This window comes from Panulirus ornatus, chromosome 42, assembly GCF_036320965.1.
Source record: "Panulirus ornatus isolate Po-2019 chromosome 42, ASM3632096v1, whole genome shotgun sequence".
Taxonomy (NCBI): Eukaryota; Metazoa; Arthropoda; class Malacostraca; order Decapoda; family Palinuridae; genus Panulirus; species Panulirus ornatus.
In genome coordinates, this window is record NC_092265.1 from 16,527,003 (window position 1) to 16,544,791 (window position 17,789).

At 44.8% G+C, this 17,789-nt stretch overlaps 1 protein-coding gene across 4 annotated transcripts in view; it reads left to right on the forward strand.

Annotated features, from left to right (window-relative positions):
• Positions 1 to 17,789, forward strand: part of LOC139761939 (breast cancer anti-estrogen resistance protein 3 homolog) — a 680,749-nt gene that overhangs the window by 447,015 nt on the left and 215,945 nt on the right. For all 4 annotated transcript variants that reach the window (XM_071686635.1, XM_071686632.1, XM_071686633.1 and 1 more), the window contains exons 2-3: positions 1,985 to 2,136; positions 7,273 to 7,384. In XM_071686635.1, the coding sequence (XP_071542736.1) occupies positions 2,032 to 2,136; positions 7,273 to 7,384 (217 nt within the window). In that variant the 5' untranslated portion in view covers positions 1,985 to 2,031. The remainder of the gene's footprint in view (positions 1 to 1,984; positions 2,137 to 7,272; positions 7,385 to 17,789) is intronic.

Here is a 17,789-nt window from a genome sequence, read left to right on the forward strand (position 1 = left end):
TCTCGTCATGGCGTAAATCCCCACCACGTCATCTGCCTGGCAGTGCCCCACCCCACAATCTCATGGACGGAGTATTACTGTGTGCTGCTGCTGCTGCTGGCTCAGCCTTCAGGACGGGCGATATCGCCGAGTTACAGGGAGTCAAGGGATGATCTCCTCCAGCCCGCATTGACGCCGTCACGTAACCTGAGCTATTGGCAGCCGATGACAGCACTCAGGCGGCTGCACTCACTAGGGCGCAGACGGCACGGGGGATGTCATGACTTGGATAGTCTTGCAAGACGTGACTTCCAACTTACACTCGTTTACAGTTCCCTGTTGGCATGACAGACATGAACGAGTGTTACAATGTCTCCATTGAGTTTCATAGGTTCAGTAAGAACAGTAAGGTGAGACAACATGAACATCCTGGAGCCAGAAACTGAACTGACTCAGACATTTTTTTACTGCCATAAGACACGTTATGGGTCGTTCTGTAGAGACACTGAAAAACGTGCTTGTGCGAGTGCTGGACGACCCAGGACTTGGTGCTTGGGTAGGCTGGCTTACGGGCCGCGGCCTCCAACAGTTTGACGGTTCAGCAGAGGAGCAACACGACAGCTGGGTCCTGGGTCTCACTGTAGTGTATATAAGACCCAGACACCATTATATGGTATATATGGAAGGGGTGATCATGTGCCTCGCCACACTGTGATCATGTGCACCACCACCACCACGTCATCATGTTGTGCACCACCACCACGTCATCATGTTGTGCACCCCCGCCACGTCATCATGTTGTGCACCACCACCACGTCATCATGTTGTGCACCTCTGCCACCACCACCACGTCATCATGTTGTGCACCCCCGCCACCACGTCATCATGTTGTGCACCCATGCCACCACCACCACGTCATCATGTTGTGCACCCATGCCACCACCACCACGTCATCATGTTGTGCACCCGTGCCACCACCACCACGTCATCACGTTGTGCACCCATGCCACCACCACCACGTCATCATGTTGTGCACCCATGCCACCACCACCACGTCATCATGTTGTGCACCACCACCACGTCATCATGTTGTGCACCCCTGCCACCACCACCACGTCATCATGTTGTGCACCCATGCCACCACCACCACGTCATCATGTTGTGCACCCCCGCCACCACCACCACGTCATCATGTTGTGCACCCATGCCACCACCACCACGTCATCATGTTGTGCACCCATGCCACCACCACCACGTCATCATGTTGTGCACCCGTGCCACCACCACCACGTCATCACGTTGTGCACCCAAGCCACCACCACCACGTCATCATGTGCATCACCATCACCACGTCATCATATTGTGCAGCGCCATCACATCACCATATTCACCGCTTCCGTCACATCATGTTGTACACCGTCACCACCACGTCATCACGTTGTGCACCCATGCCACCACCACCACGTCATCATGTTGTGCACCCCCGCCACCACCACCACGTCATCATGTGCATCACCATCACCACGTCATCATATTGTGCATCGCCATCACATCACCATATTCACCGCTTCCGTCACATCATGTTGTACACCGTCACCACCACGTCATCATGTTGTGCACCACAACCACGTCATCATGTTGTGCACTGTCACCACCTTATGTTGTTCATCATTACCACGTCATGATATTATGCACCAGCCTTAACCATCACCACACCATCACCACACCATCACCACCCTGCAACATTACCACACCGTCACTACTCTATACCATCACCACACCGTCACCACTCTACACCATTACCACACCGTCACCACTCTGTATCATCACACCGTCACCACTCTACACCATTACACCGTCACCATTCTACACCGTCATCACACCGTCCCCACTCTACACCGTCACACCCTACACCGTCACCACTCTACATCGTCACACCCTACACCGTCACCACACCGTCACCACCCAGCATCATGGCAGTAAGATCGCTCTTTCCTTCCCTCAGGAGGGTCGCTGGTGGCCAGCTTGCGGCGCGGGGCCTCCCTACGCAGGATGTCGTGGCTGCCCCGACGCCCTCACCTGGAGTGCAAGACGTGGCTGACGTCCCTCGACCTTCCGCAGTACATCCACTACTTCGCCAAGTTCGACGGCGTTGAGGTGAGTACCTACCTTGAAGACTCGACCCTCCACCAAGTAATCGTGTTCACTTGAGCTATCTTTCAGGAAGATGTTTGTGGTGACTATGATTATATTTCTATAGAAACTTGACTCAGGATAAGAGAAGAGATGATTGTAGGATAGAATTTAAGCTTAGCCTTTGTTTCCAGGTCATGCATTGTGGGGAAGTCAATAGCATTTGTAGGACGTATTATTAATAAGGATTTATGGTATCTGCTGCTCAAAGATGAAGAAATGATGAGTCATAAGATAGAGTGTACCTGGAAAATCCTAGACGGTATGGTTCCTACCTTATATTCGGAAACAGGCGTGGAAGACTTTGGAAAATGCCTCCTCTGAAATCCGCAGGTGCGATATGCACAGAAAGAGAGTGAACACATTAAACACTCGGGTCCCAGGACTCTTCAACACCTTACCGTCTATCATCAGAAACAGCCTGGAATGCACAGTAGAGAAGTTTCAGAGTGCACTGGACACGTATCTACAAACTGTACCAGACCAGCCTGGCTGTGGGGGGGTTACGTATGCCTGAGGGCTGCGTTTTCCAACCGCTTGGTCGACCAGCGACCAAACCCAACAGCCTGGACCCAGCCCGGGCTGTGGCAGTGAAGAGCACTGAACACTTCACCAGTGCTGCAGCAGTGGTCATTGGTTTTCCACCCTGGTATGAGATGTTTGCTGAACACTCTGGTCACACCTCACAGCTCAAGCGCAGGGAAGATAAATCTTATGTAAACATACATGGAGGCAAGAATCTTGTTCCTCAGAAAATCCATTTCGATGTGGAATAGCTTCTTGTTGTATCCACAAAGTCAATATGTAGATACAGTTAACAATAGAGTTTAGTATTAATATACAATGGCATAGCTTAGAAAACAAGTTAATGACTTAGAGCCATAGATGTCATTGTTGTTCTTCATTACAAAAATGTCATTCTTCAGCAACACTCTACCGAAATCATCTTATCTTTCACTTCTGTTTCCATAGTCTTCAGTTTTACGAAGTCCTTCAGTAAACTTCCTTCAAGAAATGTAATGCTATGAGCAAATAAATCTTTGTGTGCTTTCGATGTAGCCAGTGACATCACCGGCACCTCCGTGGCGTGGAGGGGGATCCCATACACCTGGGATGAAAATAGTCTGAGTATTGATTTGTTTACACACCAGCGGTGGCTCCCCCTAGCCCGGGTGGCGGCGGTGAGAGGCAAGTGGAGTGCTCACGCTGATAAGGCAGAGGGGAAGAGGAATGGTCTCGAGCAACAGGAAGGCGGGCTCTGCGTAAAGGAAACAAGAATTATGGTGGTTTTGAGAGAGAGAGAGAGAGAGAGAGAGAGAGAGAGAGAGAGAGAGAGAGGTGCTGAGGTTGTTAAGAATGTATGGAGAAACGGAGTTCTCATGCATGAAGAGACTGAGGGTTTGATTTATGAAAGGTTGTCTGAGGCGGAGGACAGCGGTACTTTTACTAAGAGTTACGTAAGTCTCTCGTCTCTCGACCTGACAATGTAGATTATCGTGTAAGAAAATGGGTGTTACATCCAGGGAGTCACTACATATTAGCTTTGTGAAAACATGAAATATAAAAATTTTCAATTTACTGATCATCTGTTGTGTGTAAGTATTGGCTTCATCAGTACTTAAATATCAAGATGTAAACAGTGGCTGTCATCGTCATGCACATTATGAAGACATGAATGAATATAACGTAGCGTAGCGTCATGGTATTTTGTGTCAGTATTCCATGTAATGATGTTGAATAAAAATGATTCTTTACACTCTGTGACAGCTGGGTTCTTGGTCAAGGAGCAGCAGAATCGTTGGGGAAAAAATGATTCGCTGGATCAGATTTTCCCAAATACGTAGCCAAAGTAACGTCATCATTTCAGATACTCTGGCAGCTTCAGGCTCTCCCTCACCACCTCCACACTGTCCCTCCCTGGGTACTGTACCCTCCCTTATTGCCATAATGCTCGCCCTCCCTGGCTGTCACACCCTCCCTCACTACCACCACTCACTTCCTCACTCCCTCCTTGGTTACCACACCCAGCCTCGTCACCACCACCACTCCCTCCCTCCTCGGCCACCACACCACGACCCAACCCAACAGCCTGTGTTGGGAGGGTAGGAGATCAGCAGAAACTTAACCATGTATTCACTTTTCTCTCTCACCAGCGACTTCCCTTTGTCATCCCATCACCCTTCCTCACATGCCCACCTCCCAGTTCCCTCACATTCCTACTTCCCACCTTCCTCTTGTCAACACTTCTCTTGCACATGTCAGTACAGCTTTCCCAAATACCTCCCATTCCTCATAAACCAAGCCAGGTACCCAGTTTATTGACTAGCCCCAAGGGGAGGATGAACAGCTGGGTGAACTGCTGGTGTACCGCCGCGTCTAGGGTTCTAACCCGTGCGGGTCCCACCAAGGGTTGGCCGACGCATGCGTCATGCGCGATGACAGGGTTCTTACCACATTAAAGTTGCGTAAAAGTATGAGAGCGAGTTTGCATCTCCACCTCCACCGCAGTGTAACGCACTCCAACATGAGGTGAACTCAGGTGATGTATATTCGACAATAAGTTTATAAAGTGGGAAGAGCTGAAGAATGAGCTGTACATTGGGCATCACTCTTCAGTTACAAAGTACCAAACGAATGTCCGAGATGGATGGTTGTAGATACATCTGAAATGAGCTGGTGACGCACCGCTGAGAAAGAATTGTAAATAGTACAGACGAGTACGAAGATGATGTTCTCTCTGAAGGGCATGACGACGTGCTACAATGTCTTCAACAAAGGAATGAGATCCTGCAGAAAGTATTAAAGAACATGGATAGTAAGATCAAAATGTCGCATGAAGCTCACGAAAAAAAGTAAAAGGCAGTCAGTGAGATAGACACAAACAGAATATTTCTGTCGACACAGACACAGAATATTTATGTTCATATTCTAAGTAAGATCAAGGAACACAAGTGCCTTCGGCCCGCTGAGAATGGAAGAGAGCAGACACGCAGGTGACAGCCAGCAGAATGAACTGGTGTTGATGATCGAAAGTTACATAAGAGCATGAGAAGTGAGGACACTGTAAGAGACCTATTGCTCCATGCTAGGCAGGTCCTGAGTCTGTCCACCCTACAACCATCAGTCTGTCCACCCTACAACCATCAGTCTGTCCAAACTACAAACAACTGCCTGAACCAGTAAACACATCCAACCTTCATTTAAAGCTACCTAATGACAGCTTCCAGTACTGTACTTGTCAGCTTGTTCATTAATCTACTACCCTGTTCCCGAACCAATATTTACCCACATCCGACTTGAATCTATTTTTTTCTAATTCAAATCCATGATTTCTTGTCCTATCCGGTGGTGCCATTCTAAGAACTTTATTCATGTTACCTTTATTATCCTTCACTCACTTAAAAAGTTCAATCACATCCCCTCTAGCCCTCCTCCTCTTAAGTGAGTGCAAATTCATCGTAGGTTATCCAAACTTCTACGTTCTACGCCTGGGTCTTCCCATGTCACACACACACACACACACACACACACACACACACACACACACACACACACACACACACACACACACACACACAGAGCTGTTATCACCACCACCACGCCACAGGACACTGGGAAGGCTGCTGCGATCAGGCACACGCATTCTCCTCCTGGACCAACCAACCTCTTGGGAATTCTTTGGAACGCCTTCCCTCACCACATACCTGCCTCTCGGTCCCACAACGCTAACTGAGTCAGAGGAGGCCTGGGTGACCCCATATATGGTGGGAGATGTGGCGTCAGTAGCCGCGTGGTCTGGCACTACGCAGCACTTCCCGCCGCTGAGTACGTCATGGCCCTCGCGAGAGCGGCAGATCAACCGTTACCCCTTATTACACTACAACAGCGGGTTTGGTCGATGATGATGATGTTCTTCAATGCGTTTATACTTTCCCCACTACCGTACTCTTGTGTGGCAAAATAACGTACCGAGACGGAAGAAATTATCGAACTGGAAAGTGGGCCAAGATCAAATGGAACTTGCAAGAACCGTAGAGATTCTAAATTGTGGCGAGCGACTGAGAGTTCTGAGAACGTGCTGTTTGGTATAGCAGAAAAAGGCATTCAAATAGCAGCAGACCACTGGGTTCGAACGAGGCCGTTTGCGTCAGTGGAGGAGATCAGAGAGTCATAGATCAGTGTGATAAGATGAGAAAGACGTAAACACATATGACCTTATATTCGTGCGTCTAAAAACTGGCCACTTTATTAACCCTTTATTTTTTATCAGTTAGGGCCACGATCTTTATTACCATCGCCACTCACTCACCTCCACCGTCCAATAACAATTATACCATATATTTCAGATTTCCATTTAATCAACTTTTGAAGACTGACCAATCATTTTTTTCGGGGAAGATAGAGGCCCTGACATTCCCCCTCCCCCCTTAACAACTCACGTGGCCCGTGTTGACCCGTGTATTCAAACAAGTATCATTGTTCTAAGATTTCATGATGGTCGATGAAAACTCGACGTTAGAACACGGGAAGTTGTTGTTAGACGAGAGACGACGCCGCCATGTACAGCCAACAAAGACAGACGACGATTAGCAATATTATACAAAGACAGAGAAGTTTTTGTTGCTGTGTAATGATAATGATATTAATGATAGTAGTAGTAGTAGTAGTAGTAGTAGTAGTAGTAATTGTAGTAGTACTAGAGAGATACATCGTGATGTGTATATGGTAAGATATTGAAATGTTGGGTTCCCAGTGTGTACAGGAAAATTGCACTCATCAGGCACAACCAGCGTGTAAGACATAACTGATGGAATCGTTAATTGTCATAAGTACAGCAAAACTGTAAACATCGCAAGTACTGACGCCTGCGTCATGTGTAGCTGAGCTTGGAGGAGGAGGAAATCTCCTCTGTACAAGAGATGATGAAAAACAGAAGAATCTTTTTTTTCACTTTAGCTCTGGCAACGACTGTTGAAATTCTCTCTGTAGTACGTAAGTGTCACTATGTCAGTTGAAAATCTCTCTATAGTACTTAAGCGTCACTTATCCTCTTCTTCCTCGCAGTGTTCACCATTTACCACTGGCTCGTCTTCCCTGCAGGACATCTTGTACTACGACGAGGCGGCCGTCAAGGAGCTGGGCGTGCGACACCAGGCCCACCGGGTCAAGATCATGTCCTCCCTCGCCATCCTCAGGGAGAAGTGGGAGAAAAGTAAGTCCCTCTCAGACACCACTTTCCTAATCCCGTTTTCTGTCCCACCTGCAGCGTCCTCAGGTACCCATTCTCTCTCTGGCAGCCGTGGTTCTGACCCAGTTCTGTTCTACCTGTGCCCAGACTTCTCATTGCTTTTCTTAAGCCCAGTTATTAATCTCAGTATCTGTTGGCTTTACTTATGTCCCGCTGATCTTAATGGCACTTCTTTATTTCATTTTTCGTGCTAGGGTAGGGCTTAGAAAATGTCTTATCTCTTAGTAGGCCATTTGATCAAATAGGCAACAAGTGCCTCCCGTTCCTATCATGTGACCACATTGCGGTTGTAGACTGGAAGGTTAAAAAAAAACTTTTTGAATTTCGGTGTGGTTTACCTAGATTGTCGTGAAATGGATTGAAGAAACACCTGATTAACCACAAGATGTAGGACTGCAAATAAAGAGAACTTTTCCATTGTTGTGGGATAGACCCCAAGGCAACAAACAACAGAATAAGGAAAAGAATATAATTAACTTTTGCAAAAAAAGAAAGAATCTTTTTTCATAACATCAACGTCACCCAAATAATTATGTAATCATATTAAGATCGCGAGACAGATGGTTGTTTGTTTGATCAGTTGGGCTTTTGGGCTGTCAGCTGCTTGGGCCACTAAAGCCATCGAATTCAAATCATAACCACAACATCCGAAAACCATATAACACCTTCTTCAGGTCTTAAGTATAATTCTAAAACTACATACACTCACTGTGTACCTGGCTCATATCTTGGACCCTATACTCCCTAGGACTGATGACCACAAGGGAATTTTCAGGAGATTGAACCTCAGCAGCAGCAGTAACGTACACTGGGTAGACTCTAACGTAGACCCGTTTTGTTGTGATAACATATCTAGACATCATACTCCCACACCAATGCATGGAGGAGATGAACAAGAGGTTGTCACCTTGGCATCAGATATAACCCAGAAGGAACAGAGAAACGTAGATTGGAACGAGGACATATCGCTTTCTTAGTCAAAGAGGAAAACTCCTTATCCACCTCAGCTCTCACTACGAGGAAACAAAATCTAGAAAGGAAAATCAAAACCATTGAACAATACTTGAAAATAATTTATGTATTAGCAAGGAAACAGACATCGTATTCCAAGGGAAAATATTTGATATTTCCCAGTAAGTGTCTCGCATGTAGAAACGAAGGAGTACAAATGAAAGATAAGAAAGGATTGTGCCACATTGTAAGACAGTCGTAAGCTGATAATCATCCTTAGAACTCAGAGCTCAGCAGAACTATATTATCAGTACTTCCTCAGTGATAACCATATTAACTATTATTAACCTTGCCTCATCTGATTTCCAAAAGAATAAACATCAATAAATCGCCAATTTATTCCTCTTTTGGACATGATGTCTTGAGATTTATATTAGAATGAAAGAAAATAAATGGGCCCGACGCTCACCGTCTTTTTAGTTATAGTTTCAAGGGGGACATTATTTGACAAGACTTTTAAAATCTGCTGACACAGCTCCTCATCATAAGGAAAGGGTAAAGCCAAAAGAAAATGAACACCCAAGGCATTTGCACTGGTATGACGTATCATCAACAATAATGTGATGGTAATGGTAATCCAACAACGTAGAGAGCCCGGACCAGCTAGGACTGATAGCGGGATGAAGATGCTCTTCACAGCTACTTGGCAATCATAACCTTGAAGTTATAGAACACAGGATGTATACAGTTGAAACTGCAGTCCAATTAGACCACAGATACCATACTTTCGAAGACACAGATCATGGGAAAACCAAACCGATAGATTAAGATGTTAGACCATTAATTTCCCAACAAACAGATCTCAAATAGTAAACAGACGCAGACTGCATATCAAAACTTTCATTCCTTCATAATAGACCCGCCTGAACTGGTTACTGTTGAAGTGAAAATTATGTAAACTTTATATGAGTCCACATTGTTAGTTCATATTGATATTTATTTTACTTATATATGATTACCTCGGCACCAATTTCTAACAAACATTCTTGGTGTTACCCAGCACCTTTCAAAAGGCTCCTGCAGCCCAAGATTGCGCTACCTACAGTAGCAGGGAAGTTTAGACTCCTTTAAAGTGAGAAGTTCATTGACGAGACTGTACTCCTTTTGATACAGCCTCACCAAAGGTGACTTTTCACTCGCACTGTGACTACAAGCAGGCGGAATCCGGTAACACCTATAAAGTCATATGATGTATTACTTATGCGTAAAGAGAATGCTTCTGTGCAAAATCGTTCGATTGTAAAATATTGATACATTATTAGCGCGGTACAATGGAGTGCGTTCTCCATGACTGTAAGTTCAATGTGACCTTTATTTGTTTATCACGACAGTATTTGCCAACCACAGCCTAACCTTGGCGCTTCCTCGACCAGCCTCCCCTCCACGTCAGATCATAACCCCCTCCTCTCCTCTCCTCATCCCACCTGCAGTGTTGTCTGGCGTAGCCTCCAGTACCAAGGGTGTTACTGGCTAGGCTACGTGCCACGCATGACTATTGATAGTTCCCGTGTGACGCACCTTGAAAGTCTCATCAGTACACAGGTCAAGTTGGCTTGGTTAATTCCTCTTTAACTGTTGGCTGTTGCTGGTGCCTCAGGGAACACTGCTGTTCCTCCTACCATATGTGTTTTGGTAGTGGCCATGAGGGGTGGGGTGGTGGGTTCTTCACGGCTGCTGGTGTGGTGGGCACGGGAGGCGGGTGTTAGGTACGGACCGTTGCTGTTGCACATTGTGGTGGTGGTGGTGGATATGCATGCATGCTGGAGGTTACTGCTCTGCATAGTGTTGGTGATGACTTAATTGTGTGGTTTTAAGTGGTTGTGTGGTATATGGTTGTGGACGTGGACGTGATGGAGGTTATTGGTGTGCTCGTGGAGGTTTGTGGTTGCGGTAGTGGCTTAGTACAGGGATGGTGCTGAGGTAATACATTGGTAGGAAGGTTTTATGTTCTTTGTTGTCATTGTCGTCATAGACACTGGTGGTGGTGGTGGTGGTGGTGTTGGAGAATGGTGATAGTGCTGGAGAATGTGGTTACGTGGCTGTAGTCGAGAGTGTGGGTGATCGGTGGGAGTTTAGTGTTGGTGGAGATGAATATGTTAAGTGTAGTGTTGGTGATGACAGGAGTAGTGTATATAGTGGTGGTGATGACAGGAGTGGTGTATGGAGTGGTGGTGATGATGGACTGTGGTGTATGTAGTGGTGATGATGATGGACTGTGGTTTATGTCGTGTGAAGGATGATGAAGCAGAGGTTTGGTGGGTGGAGTCTATTTCTTTTCCTCTCTTTGTCTTCACGTTGTTTCTTTAACCCAACCATTTTCCTCACTGTGACTCACTGGATATTCAAAGTGGTTAAGATTGGGAGGGGGGATTTCAGGGTCAGGAAGTGGAGAGTTTACATCTCGTTTTCTCTATTTTATTTCTTTTTTCTCCATAAAGAAGTACAAATGTTTGGTTTTTTTTCTTATCAATGTTCCATATAAGATTTGGTTTCGTTTAGTTTTTTCCGTGAGTTGAAAGTTTCATCATATAAAAACATTCGTGATTACCTTCTCCACACTAGGGTGAGTATGGCAGTCATCTCCACACTAGGGTGAGTATGGCAGTCATCTCCACACTAGGGTGAGTATGGCAGTCATCTCCACACTAGGGTGAGTATGGGAGTCATCTCTCTCAGTTCTCACGGGTGGCCTTGTTGTAATTATTCATGGCCACTATATTTGCATACTGAAATTGAGTTGCAAACAGCCTCCACTCGAGGTGATTTCCCCTCAGCCTACCCCCTCTCACTTTTGTTGACCTCCCTGCATTTGTCCTTTTCACTTTTCCTTTCCCATCTCTCCTTTGTCGAAGCTACTTCAAAACTTCCTCGACTAGTTCATTTTGTCCTACCTCAAATCACTTCCGTTTATCCTCGTTTCACTTTCCCTCACCACATGTCCTCAGTTCATCTCTTCTCACCTGTGTTTCCCCCTCATCTTACGTTTCCTTACCTCGCTTGAACCACATCTCACTTTTACTCACCTCACTTATCTCCTCTCGCTTCATATCTCACTTCACTGCCCGTATGTCAGAGTTCCTCACTCCTCCTCTTAACATCACGTCACTGTTTTCTTTCTGCGCTTCAAAACACACGTTATTTCGCCCGTCCTTGCCTCACGCCCTTCCTGCCTTCATCACAGCCTGGAGATCTTGTGTGTCAGTACATCTCTCTGGGGCTGAATGGAGCCAGTGGGCTCTTGCGGTGTCGCTGCGATTTTCCACTGGGATGTCCACGTGATTCATGTGGTCATGATTCCATTGTTGACTCCCCTCGTGTGTGTTTATGATGCTACCACTGCTATTTCCACTGGTCTTGTTATTTACGCCCACTGGAGGGAGTTATTGCTGTCATTGGACGCTTCTAAAGCATAATGTTGCGGCGCTGGACTTGCGTGTGAACCAATATTTCCTGTATCGTGATTAGAGTCAAGTCATGGCATTAACTCCCGTCGCTGAGATTTTTTTTTCCCTTGACATCCAGCCACCGGCGGAGGACGTCCAGTCTACCTGGACATCGGTGTGTGGAGGAGCCCTACGCATCATGGGTCAGAGGGTCCGTGTGGGACCCACGCCCTTTGCCTGGGAGGCTGGTGGCCCATTCAAGGCAGCACCTCCTCCTTACGCCCAAACGTGTTGTTGAACATATGTTAGAAATTTTCCCAATATCCAGCAACTTAGTCCGTTCATCTACAACTCTCTTTACAAACCTAGACCCACCCATTCATTTATCTTATATTTTTGATGTTTTCTTTCGTATCAATGATTGAATTCTCTCTAGATTACCGTTAGTCACTACTTTATTTGTCGTTTATTCAGTCCCTTTTTTTTTTCCACTTGGAGCGCGTCCCTCTACGACTTTTCAAGAGAATACAAATTTGATTTACTTGATCCCCATCAGGAAAATGTCACACGGTCGGTGCTAAACATTCTGTCCAATTTGCATAATTTCAAGAGAATCTGCATCTCCTCTATCGTTCGTTGATCTAAATTTCACTTCATATTTTTTAAGTGTCGCTAAGTTTAGATGAATTAGGTTGGATCGCAGACTTGATTACTGACAGTGCTGACGATAAAGCTAAGCTGTATTTGTTTTGCTACGAACTTTAACACGATGTTGCCGTAGTTTTAAACTTCAACTTGCATATTATCAGTTTTCGTTCATTCCAATCCATACTTACCTCCTCCTTGAGCCCTGACGTGAATGTGCTACATTTTCGTCAACTGTAACTGCTTGTTTATATCATGTAAAATCTTTATACCTTCACATGAAAATTATATAAGTCTAATCGCCATGTCGTCAGAGGAATTTACAGAGATTATTATTCATTCATAGTATTTAGGTTATTAACGTAAATTCTAGATGATATATTTACAAGGGTTGACCCTTGAGGAACGCCATTTGAGGACTAATCCTCATGTAGATTATAACCATTATGTTAATTCCACTTTCTCTCTGCTGACACCCTTATTTTAAACCACAGTTCCAGACTTCCCCAGCCAGACCCCTCCCTGTACCCGTAGCTCCTTTGTAGGAAAGCTTGTTAAAAATCCTTTTCTGAAATAGTTTAGTCATAATTGTTCGTTCTATATCACCATCTATCTGCCGCCTCCAGTACTTCTGACTAGGGTGGGAATAGTATGCTAAACACAGTTGCCCTTTGGTCAAATCATACAGCGACTCGTCAATTAGATTCTTTTTCTCCGAAGTGACAACAAATTGGATAAGCCATTATTGCTTCGTGAAATTTTTCCTACAGTTGACGTCAGACACACTGGTCGATAATTAGAGTCAAGTGGCTATCCCTTCTTCTGAAAACTGCCTCTGCAACAGCAGGCTTCCCTGATCTTGGTAAGACGTACCATCGTTGTGAGTTTACGAAATAGGTTAAAGAGAATGAAACTCTGCACTCGCTCAGCATTATCCCGTCAGGAGATGGAGACTTGATGGTTTCGTTCATCTGAGAAAGGACGTCTTGTTCGTAACTTACGTGATCCATTTTCTTTACTTCCTATCTAGATATCTTCCCAGATCAGAATGCTGTCTAGTTCTCCTATAAATAGATATTGATTAACTAAGATGTTTGATCACCTTGTCGTCATGAGTTGTAATGAAGCTTTTGAGAAGCCTCGTATGGTCACCTCTCAAACTTTCGTATGATACCACTGATAGAATCCATTAGTATTCAACCGCAGTGCCTTGCAATTCAACCCTCATCCTCTCTTGGGACTCTCCTTCTTATATTTTTTTTCAACTACTTGCAGTAATCCCTTAAGTCAAAGTCACTCCTTTGAGCTGCTTTATACTCTTTATTTAGCAAATGAGAAACTATAACTTTGTATTCAATCATCGAGAACTATTTGTTTATTGATTTATATTGATAACATATAAGGAATATTCTGATCTCAAGCCCTTATGTCCAACTTTCAAGTCAGCAGACAAGGTCCTGGCGCCGTCCGGTATAATAACTGTACGAAGGATCTATGACGCAAACGGTATTTTCCCTTTTGTCTTGTCCACAGGTGATGCGGAATGGCATTTCTCTGTGGTCACTGTTCCCTGACTTATATCTTATGCCTCACTATTACTCATCAACTAACTGTTTCGTGTTACCCAGTTCTAGATCAAGTCTGTCCTGTTCCACAATGGATTCTGTAACAAACTGGTTTATACTGTATGTTTGCGCTACTCTTAGGAAATCTTCCATCTCAGATTTCCTCGTTCGGAATAGAATTAAAGTCGTTAACGTTTTCGTAATCTATCAGAATAAAGTCATAAACGTTTTTTCTGGTCAATCGGAATAGAATTAAAGTCGTTAACGTTTTCGTAATCTATCGGAATAAAGTCATAAACGTTTTTTCTGGTCAATCGGAATAGAATTAAAGTCGTCAGACGTTTTTCTGTTCATTGGCAATAAAATCATTAACGTTTCTCGAATCTATCAGAAGAAAGTCGTTTTTCTGGTCATTCGGAATTGAATTAGTCATCAGTTTTTTCTATTACGTCGGATAGAATCAAAGTCATTAACATTTTCCAATTCTATTGGAACAGAATTGGTCATCAAGGATACATGCTTTACGTTACCACACGCACATACTTTAATCATTTCACCTCATGCACTTTCCTTCCATGAATATGATGGTCTACATATTACTTCTGAAATAATATTTTCTTTAGCCTCATTTAGAAATTAAAACAGTACCCACCTCAAGGAAATGAAAATAAGTAATGGTTCTGATGATATACATCATTACGATATTTGAAACTCCGCTTATGTTAGAAGACTGAATTTATGGCAGCAATACTCTGCATGGCTCAGACCACAGTCCGGTACAGCGACAGAAGGCTGAATTTATGGCAGCAATACTCTGCATGGCTCAGACCACAGTCCGGTACAGCGACATGGATAGGCTTCGTAAAATGTTGGGCGTGGCTTAAGACCACTCGCTTACCAACCCTACCGAAATATCACGAGTCGCATTGATCATTTCGAAATTCATCACATCCACCCGGCAAGATACTTGTTTTATTAAGTACACTTGACATTATACACAGTCTAAGTCTTGCTGGAAGTGATCCATAGATTAGAGCCAATTCGAAATTATTTTTCAGTGATCCGCTTCCTCCTCACCCCTCAAAGAGAATGGAAGCAATGGCCAGTTTTATGCCATTTTCTACATAGAGGCTCACATTGCTGCATCCTTTAAATCAATGATACCCTGGCAATTTTCAATTTCGTGTGCATACTGACGGGGTAAACCGTAGGGTCATATGCCGGCCAGTGTGCCATCGGACGTAAGTGGTAAATCTCCTCATGGCCATTTTACGGCAATCCCTGTTTGCCACGGGGGAAATAATACACTAATGAGGTAGGGAAGGATCGAGGGTGCTTCTCACCCTTGTGATATTGTATGATTGTTGTTGGACGTTGGTAGTCGTATGTTAGATTTGAAATACGAGAGTAAAAGAAAGGATAGGATGTAGAGGCAATTAGGAGAGAGACACTGAGAAATTCTTGATGCAAATCGAACAACTCCACCAATTGGGATTTTAAAAACGTGATCTCGAGTTACAATATTTGTGAAGGTTTAATTTACATTCAGAATTGTGAGTGGTTTGAAACTATGGTGGCCAGGATTGCGTCCTGTAGGTGTAAAAGTCAACCCAGCAGTTGGCCAGAAAACGGTTGTCCATTAGCCACAGCGGAGCTTGGACGATGCGTCAATATTTACAGAACAGTAAACATGGCCGCCACCTCTCCCACCCAGGACTCTGATTGGCTCGTACATGTTATATTGTTTGTTTATTCGTATACTTCCGTGGGCTAAGTTTTACCTGAGGGCTACAATATTTTTTTATTTTTAGTTATGAGAAAAAAAATTATGAAGAAAATAAGGATTACTGGATTTAGGATCAAAGGCTTTCTAGCAGCCCATGGACACACTCTTCCCATACCGTTCACAGATCTTTAGATAGAGGTCACCGTGTCATGTCATTCTAAAAGGTTCGTTTTACGTGATCTTTTCTTTGAAGCCGTGTTGCCTCCCATTTAGGTAGTTTCTCCTTTATAAGCGGTCTTTCATTTGCCTTCTGATGATCGTTTCCAACATTTTACAAACTACGCTTGTGAGTGAGACGTGTGTAGGTCAGCGCGATTTCTCAATCCCCTTTCTTTTAACTTTAGGCATGACCTTTGTCCTCTTCCACATCTCTGTATCTAATGCCTCAAATGACCAAATAAACAATATTTAGAGTCGATTAGCAACTGTCTCGCAATTTCCCTCAACCTGACTGGAGATACGTCATCATGGCCTTTTATATGACAGATTGTTCTGATGGCTTGATTATGTCAGTATGTCAGTTTCCGTATCTTCCAAGACTTCATCCCTCGCTTCACCATGGTTCTGCTAGTTCACATTTGTCCTCCAGGCTGCACACACTTATAACTTTCTTATTCACGTCCCTGCGTGAGTTTCTTATCCTAAGTAGCTGCTCCTTGTTTTGTCTTTTGCTGCGTCCAAAGTGTGAGTGTGTGTGTGTGTGTGTGTGTGTGTGTGTGTGTGTGTGTGTTCATTCCTCGCCAGTTGTCTCCAGGCAGGACCACAGTCCTAGTTCCAGATTCGCTGTATGCATTATATGTGACCTGGAAATGACCCTTCATGACTGCGAGATGAAAGGTTCGAGAGTCCAAGGTCACAGATCCCGTCGTATCTTCGCACAGCTCGTGGTACTGACGTGGGCCACATGGGCACCGCATGAGTACCATCTCAATGTCGTCTGGTTGATAGTTTGACTTGCCAGGGATAGCAGGAGTCTTCCTGACTGTGATATATCATCTCTTTTTCCTCCCCGGTTCGATACCATCATTAATCAATACACAAATGATTTTTCATTTCGTGTGAGCCATAGCCTTCCCCTCCCTCACCAGTTCGCCCTTCGAGTGGTGTCGTCCACTGACCTCCTGAGAGGCATGGCCGTGCAGCAGGTATGTTCCTCCGCTTCCTCTCACAAACGGGTACTGGTAGGTGACGTAGCCACAGCGTGGCTGATGACGTGTTGCTTTTTATACCTTGACGTCACCACCAGGGGAGATAAACTCGTCTTGCGGGTCCGGACTTGCTGCAAGGCTCGTCCTTTCGACATCGTAGCTTAAGTTTTCATTCTAGATTTATATAGTGAGAGAGAGAGAGAGAGAGAGAGAGAGAGAGAGAGAGAGAGAGAGAGAGAGAGAGAGAGAGAGAGAAAGAAAGAGAGAGAGAGAGAGAGAGAGAGAGAGAGAGAGAGAGAGAGAGAGAGAGAGAGAGAGAGAGAGTTAATTCTAAAAGACCCATGTCGCGCTCTGACGTCTCCTTTGGGTAAATGCCTTTTCAAGATTGTTTGTGTGTGTGTGTGTGTGTGTGTGTGTGTGTGTGTGTGTGTGTGTGTGTGTGTGTGTTATCAGTGATGGAATGAAATAATGCTTTGAGGGGCCGAGCCTGAACCTGGAGCAGGGCGTGAAGCGTACACGAGATTAGAGTAATCTGGAGCTGTGATACAGTCATCGTGTTGTCAGTGGGCTGAACCAGAGCATATGAAGTGGACAGGGAGAACCATAGTCAGGTGTGTGGGGCTTAGCTGTGGGTGGGAGGCTCTAGTTCACATTGCATTATACATCCAGAGGCCATTCTTCGTCGTTTTCTGTTAACTAGCTACGCGGGAACGGCAAAGAAATTGGAAAAACAAATTGTTGTTGATTTACTATTGTCAGAGCTGTCAGTATAATACATTGATATTATTGCATAACCCCAAGGATCACTTCTCATGGGGCACCTGCAATTTC